At 46.5% G+C, this 7,240-nt stretch overlaps 1 protein-coding gene across 1 annotated transcript; it reads right to left on the bottom strand.

The window, feature by feature from the left end:
* Nucleotides 1–5,705: 5,705 nt before the first annotated feature.
* Nucleotides 5,706–7,033, bottom strand: GPR6 (G protein-coupled receptor 6). The gene has a single exon (XM_066180508.1). The coding sequence runs from the start codon at nucleotides 7,025–7,027 to the stop codon at nucleotides 6,041–6,043; it is 987 nt and encodes a 328-aa protein (XP_066036605.1). The 5' UTR covers nucleotides 7,028–7,033; the 3' UTR covers nucleotides 5,706–6,040.
* Nucleotides 7,034–7,240: the final 207 nt, after the last annotated feature.

The raw sequence follows: 7,240 nt of genomic DNA on the forward strand, positions 1-7,240 counted from the left end.
AGAGAATTCCCCCAGTTCAGAATCTCTTTCCTTCCCCAACAGTCAATTTGCCGCCTCCTGACCCCATCCATCTCCTGTGCCTGAAACAGTGAAGCAGTTTGTCCTCTCTCCCCTTGCAGAGAAGTAAGTGTTCCCATCAGCTCTGATCAACCTCCATCGCACAAAACCACCCCCATCTACCAGTGTCCTGGGCTCAACCCCCTTCCCTGCTGGAATGCATTAAATGTGTGGAAATGTTGGACAGGGCAGAGACAAAAAAAAACCTGGATGATTCTTATTCTATGTGGTATTCCTGTGCTTTCCTAGGAAATGAAGCCATGTGGAAAACACGGGTGCACAGACACCTCAATCCCCACCAAGTGTGGTAGGAAAAGGCAACTCTTAGGCTGCTGGTGTTGCTTGGGCAAAGCACTCTGTGGACGTGGTGCTGCCTGGCTATAAAGGCACAGAGGATAAAGACACAGGGCAGCTGTGTGTGATTTGGTATTTGCATGTCCACTCAGCAAGCAAGATTGCCGAGAGTATGGGGGCATAAATCCTTTTCCTAATTCTTATCCTAAGCATCTTATTCTCACTTTAAAGTGCTGAGACATTCTTAAATATGTGCTACTGTATGGATATAACTCCAGTCTTGCACAGGTGGAGACAGAGCCTGTGCCGAAGTGGAAGGTGGAAGGGACAGTGCAAAGGTGTTCTATGCCAGCACCTTGTGTCAGAGGCATAGATGGCAGCAGGGGATGGAAAAGATGTTGTCTTGTAGGTGGCTGCCAAGTGTGGGTTTGCAGCTAGAAGTTTAATTGTGTTCAAAAGCAGAACAAAAATGGAATCTGGACTACGTCTCTCCTTTCACCGGCTGAATGGTAGGTTGGGTAGCTCAAGAGATCTGCCTGCACTTGCACTTTTCAGCTCAGGAGGTCTAGGATTGAGGGTAACTCAAACAATGCTGAAGTGAAGAAATATTTTTGGTCCTTTGTCTTGTGTGTGGCCCCAACCCATTGCTGGAAGGGAGCACCACAGCCAGCTGATGTATCCGAGGCAGCTGCTGGAGAAGCTGTCCCCATGCCATGAGTCACACTGCATGAAGCACTGAACTCCTTCCTTAACCAGACACAAGCACATTCATCTTTTCTCTTCTTCTTTTTCTCCCACCATTATGATGCCAACAAAGGAAATTCATTTTTAAAAAGGGTGAGAATCTGCTGGAAAATGCCCTTCACCGTGAGGCTTTGCTGCAACATGTGGAGCCTTTACAGAGACCTGACCATTGTTTCACCTCTCGCTGCCTTCTGTCACTTCTTTGCAGCAGGCAGGGCTGACACGAGCAGACCTGCCTCCGCTGAACCGGCTGCCACCTCTAGTGTCAGCACTGAGTCAGCGCTTAGCGATCTCCAGCTGCCCCAGAAGCAGCTGGGTTATTTCCAGGACACTGGAGTTACTGCCCTCAATAGATGGAACTGTCACTGGGGGAATGTTGTCCCTGGGAGAGTTTTCTGTAGTCAGAGGAAATAGCTTAAGCACCAAGAGGGCAGGGAAAGGCATAGTGGTTTTCCACCCAGGGGATTTTTGTGAGGCACTCCTGAGCAAAATGCAGCAGCCTGGGAGCTGCTTTCTGTGAGCTTTCAAGGGAGGAGCTCGCTGGAGGAGGATCAGGTGGTGGGGAGACACCTCACGACACAGACTGTCCCCCAAACAAGCAAACCCACCAAGTGTTAAGGTGAGATCCAGGTGTGCTCATCCTCCATGCAGAGCTGAATCTCACCTGCTCGGTCACTCCTTCCAAGTCACGCATCTCATCATAAAGCAGTAAGAAAGAGAAAACATTTTTTAAATTTTCCCTTTGTATTTTTTTTTTCTTTTTAATAATGACTACAGCATTAGTAATACAACAGCTAACTGAAATGCTGAGGAGCAGCTGCAATATCAGAAATTATTTTTACCTCATTATAAAAAATTATCCTTTTTAAAGGGAGAGAGGCAGAATGGAGATTAGAGGTTCCAGTGCTTCGTTGGGTGTTACTTAGTACCTGTGGACCATTACATTGATAAAAATATGTACAGACTCACTTTTCAGGTTTAAAAGTGTTTTGTCCTTATGTTTGCTTAGCTAAATAAAGAGGTTTTGTTTGACCTGTGATTTTGAATCCAGCTGGCTTTTTAATATACAGTGACTCATACAAAGCAGCCTGCAGAGTCCATCTCTTCTCCACTGCTTTACTGCTGATTTAGGCAGAAGCCCCACAGAAAATCAAGCAGTGTGGGGGGCTTTCAGCCCCGACTGGTCCCCAACTAGATCTTCCTTCACCAGAGCTGTGTTCTTCATTCTGTAATTGCTCCTCCTGAAACAAGAGAGCTCATCCCAGTGAGAGGTACTTCAAGCAACCCAAACAACTGGGATTTGGTCTTGCAAGGAATTGCAAGTCCTGTAAGATTTTCAGTGGTAATGAACCATTAGTTTCTAATCGAGACTGGAGCTGAGACCTGTCTCAACATGGTAACATTTTTGTAATGAGATACTGCCATTATCTTGGCTGAAGTGCAATAGACCATCACTGGTTTCAGTGGGACCAGGCTGGCAGCTCTTTAGACCAAGTCTGTCATTATTTTACCTAGATCAGAAGAAGGCAAAGATGTTTTAAGAGTGGTAAAGCAAGAAATCTTATTTCCATTTCCAGAAAAGACTACAAAGAATACACCACAACCAAACATTGGGCCTAATCCTTGCACCTCATTCAGTGTGTGTGTTTCTCTCCTCGTAGACTGCACCACTGACATGAGGACAAAAAAAACCATTGAGCCCATGTGCCTGCAGGGAAAAGGAAATAGTAATGGCAACTGCCATTGCAATCCTGGTCTCTAAGCAGGCAAATGCCCCCAGACTTTTGGAAAAAAAAGATCAGACACAGTTCCCCTTGAGCAGACATGTGGTTGTCCCCTGTGCTGGCTTCCCACTGGGGCTATGGGGGAGCCACAGCCCTGCCCTGCCCCCCAGTGACTGGAAATGAGGCTCCAGGAATTTTTGTCTCCCACATAATTTCATTATTAAGGTCAAAGTGCCATCATCTGGTAACAGGAGGGGTTTGTGGGCCCAGACACTGCAAATGTCACATCATTTTCTCAGATATAAATATCTGCAGTTTCAAGAAAAAAACTCAGAAAGTAAAATACAGGTGTCACGCTATACACAACTCCTGGACTTCCTCCATCATCTAAAATGAGATGTTGTTTGGGGAGAGAAGAGATTAGGTAGCCTTCTTTATGTTATTCCACTCAGGTGTTCCTGCAGGTCTGGATTCACTTTGAAAACTAAAGCTGTATCATACTGCAAGTGGGTTGATGTCAACTCCACTGTCAGGGCTAACCAAAACCTATCAAAATGCCCTCTCCTCATTTACCTTAGTTTTTCCTAGAAATTATGAGTCAGCATCTCTTTCTGAGTGTGGCATATAGAAAAAATTCTTGCATCTGTATTGTCTCAGGAAAATGAATGGCTAAGATCACTGTAACCCAAATTTTCTTCCTGGAAGAGAAGAATGCTTAGGGAAACACTTTGAAAGTGCCACATTTTTTTAACAGGAGGGATCCAGCTTTATTTTTTAGAGAGAGTGAGTCATTGGGGAAAGTGGTAACTGAAAATGTGATCATTTAACAGAAAAAAAAAAAAGGAACAAAGTCTCATTTAAAGAAACATGGACTAAAGAGTAACCCACCTAAATCCTTTACATTCCTCAATTAAGTGGTTTATTACTGAAGTAGGATTCTATTAATTTAAGTTCTTTATCTAACTTTTATACAGAATGTCAGTGTGCAATGAATTCATGGTGAAAATCCTCCCATGCCAGACAGGGTTAAAGGAGGGAGGTTGCATTAGAGGTGACCTGTGACACATTCTGCACCCCTAAGGAATAAAAGTAAGGATAAGAAGATTCTTGTTGGAGTTTTAGAGCTAGCAGATGGCGTGTTTTCTGGGTTTAACAGAAAGCTGTGCCACGTTACACCTGTCTGAAGCAGTCACAGGTCTTTTCCCTCAGCAGTTACTGTTGTGGGTGTTGCAGCATCTTTGGCTGAATCTCTGCAGGGTGAGGTCAGAGCACGGTGAGGATGCTCCAGCCAGCAGTTTGGTCCCTGGCTTTTCAAGGGGAAGGAATCTTGAGCACACCCAGTCACAGGGCTAGAGGGAAGGCCCTCTTTTATTTGCTGGCTTAGACATAGCATATGAGATGTGGGCTTAAAAAGGGGGGTAAAAAAAAATCTTTTTTACCATCAACTTGAGAGTTCTTAATTTGAGCAGTATTTTGACCTATAATAAAATCTAGTTTGGATTGTATTTCTAACACCTCTGCAACAGTTTCCTGATGAACTGCATGCCTGAAGGTAGTCACCAATTACATTGTCAGATTTGTGATTATTAGAATTGATAAAAATAGTGGAACTAGCAGTCTGGAATACCAATTTTTCTTTTAAAGGAAATATCTTTGTATTATCAGTGCAATGATGCTGGGTTTCATAATACTTGCACATAATAAAGCATTACTGATTCACAGCCTCTCTGAGGCTTGTTGGATCCTTGTGGACCCAACTGCTCCAGCAGGCAGAAGTTTGATCCATTGTCCAGTCACAAACTGGGAAAAGCACTAGTCCAAACTTTTAAAATGGTACCATGCATATAAAAGTAATCTGTTTCAGCCCTTAAATGCAAACAGAAATGGTAGCGATAAACTATAAACATAACCAAGAGGTAAGTGTAGCCTAACGATAAATAAATGAACAGCAACACTGTTTCTGAAATCTGCTGCACTTGCTATTGTTCTGAATAAATCAGTCACTGGTAGATTTGAACCCGAGTGAAGGAATATTCCAAACTCTGAACAACATTGACCTCTGATGGACTCTTGGAAGCCAGTAAGCCACGGGGTTGTCAGAAGACTGTATGCTGCTCTGAGACAGGCAGACAGCAAAGATACACTTAAATGATTTTTCTACAGCATGCAGTCCAAAAACAAGGAGGCAGAAAAACAATTCAGATTCCCCTCAGAACCGTGAATGATAAGGAAAGTCCACATATTGTGGAATTTTACAGGCTTTTAGAAAAGAATACTGTGCCTTTTTTTTTCCTTTTTCCCTTTTGGCATTAGACTAAAACAGGAAAAGAGAGTCCAGCTTAGAGAATGCTTTTCCTCACAGTCTGATAGTTTTTAAATGGGTCTTTTTTGTAAAGGGTAAATTTATAACTTGAAAATTAAAGCTACTGGAAACGTGGTGAATAACTGTAACAAGCAGCCTATTTGACCAGCCTACCTGTTTCTTCGGTTCTTGAAAGTTAAAAAAAAAAGAAAAAAAAAGTTTGTACTCTTTGTTACTCTTTGCCAGGCTAAAGAAAAGAACAAACAAACAATCAGGAGGGTGCCTTTCTTGCTCCAGTATTTCATCTCCATAGTGAATGATGATCTCTTTAGGCAGAATTAGGCGGGGAGCCTTCAAAAATAAACAAAGGGACTTTGCTCAACTGGCAAATTTTCCAACTCTCTTCTTTCTAAATGCATCTAGACACACAAGGTTATATTACATTTTATATATTTTTATTTGTATACAAAATGTTATAATTTATCAATGTTGTCCAGCAAAGTATAGATAGACACATACATCACATACATACATCCCCACCCCCTTCCCCACCCCAACACACACACTTAGAAATACGACACGAACACAACTTTCTTTCTCTCTGCCCTTCAGAAAGGCAACACTGTTTTGGCAGGTCAGCAGCTAGAAATAAGGTGCTATAAGTCAGCGGTACTGGAATGTCTTCACTTTACAAATGTGATGTGCAAATTTATATACAACCACATGGTTTGTTTTTTTTTTTTCAGGGAACCCGAGACTCCATACCCCGAACCACTCTCTGAGATACAGATATGTATAAAGTGCTAATACTTAAGCATGTTTCCAATGACTTCACGACGTAGTTTGAAGTTTAGAACAGGCACTGTAATAGTTCACTGGGTAGATTGTCACTGGGCGCAGTTTGACAGAGAAAAGTCACTCAGACATCGCTGGGGGACCGTGAGCGAAAGGACACTTTAGCCTGAAAGCAGCCACAGAAGAGCACCCACATGGACCTCTGGATTTCCTGGTTTCTGTAGGCATAAATGATGGGGTTGATCATGGAGTTGTAGGTAGCGGGTAGGAGCGTGGCGTACGTGTACACAGAAGGGTACTCAGGATCCCCCACCACACAGTAGATGGCAAAAGGCAGCCAGCTGGCTCCGAAAGTCCCCAGGATGATAGCCAGGGTAGAGACGCCTTTTTTGGTGGTGACATAGTGCGAGGCAGTCAGAAAGTGCTGCTGGAGAGCTATCTGGTGGGCATGCCTGCAGACGATCTTGCAGATCTCAATGTAGAGATGGAGCATGATGAGGAAAATGAGAAAGAAAGAGGCAGAGAGCAGCGTCACGTTACTCTTGGTCAAGGGTCTGACGACGCTGCAGGAGGTGCGGTCGTGGAGGCAGTTCCAGCCCAGGACAGGCAGCAGCCCCAGGCAGAGGGAGACCCCCCAGGCACCCGCCAGCATGGTGTGGATGCAGAGCACCGTCCTCTCCGAGTAGTAAGTGAGGGCATTGTAGAGGGAGAGGTAGCGATCGACCGTGATGGCCAGCAAGCTACTCACGGAGGCGGCGAAGGAGGCGACGAGGAAGCCCACCGTCAGCAGGCTGACCGTCTCCGAGCGGATCACGTACTGGAAAACGAAGTTGAGGATGAGGCCGAGGCCGGCCAGGAGGTCAGCCGTGGCCAGGCTGCCCACCAGCACGAACATGGGGGTGCGCAGGGCGGGCGAGTAGCAGATGATGGCGACCACCAGGGCGTTCTCGCAGGCGATGGCGGTGCCGGACACGCAGAGCATCACATCCCAGGGGTTGAGGGCGGCGGGCGCGGGGGGCCGCGACGAGAGCTCCAGCGAGGAGTTGCCGCCGCCGGCCGGCAGCCGCGGGGCCGCCGCTCCGCTCTCGTTCAGCGCTGCCGCTGCCTCCATCGCCGCCCGGGCGGCCGGGGCTGTGCGGGGACCGCGGCGGTGCGGCGATGGGGCGTGGGCGGATGGGGCGGCGGTGGGGCGGCGGTGGGGCGGCGGTGGGGCGGCGGGGCGCGCATGCCGGGCGGCGGCACGGCGGCCGCCCTGTCTGTGGTGCTGAAGCCGCAGAAGTTTCCCGCCGGCCCGGCCGCCTCCGCGCCCCGCCCCGCGCACACG

This window comes from Chamaea fasciata, unplaced genomic scaffold (assembly GCF_029207755.1).
Source record: "Chamaea fasciata isolate MVZ Bird 193981 ecotype frontalis unplaced genomic scaffold, bChaFas1.0.hap1 SCAF_3, whole genome shotgun sequence".
NCBI classification, from domain to species: Eukaryota; Metazoa; Chordata; class Aves; order Passeriformes; family Sylviidae; genus Chamaea; species Chamaea fasciata.

What these genes read in the sequence shown, in the direction of transcription:
- GPR6 (XM_066180508.1), bottom strand. Translation starts at nt 7,027, where the DNA reads ATGGAGGCAGCGGCAGCGCTGAACGAGAGCGGAGCGGCGGCCCCGCGG.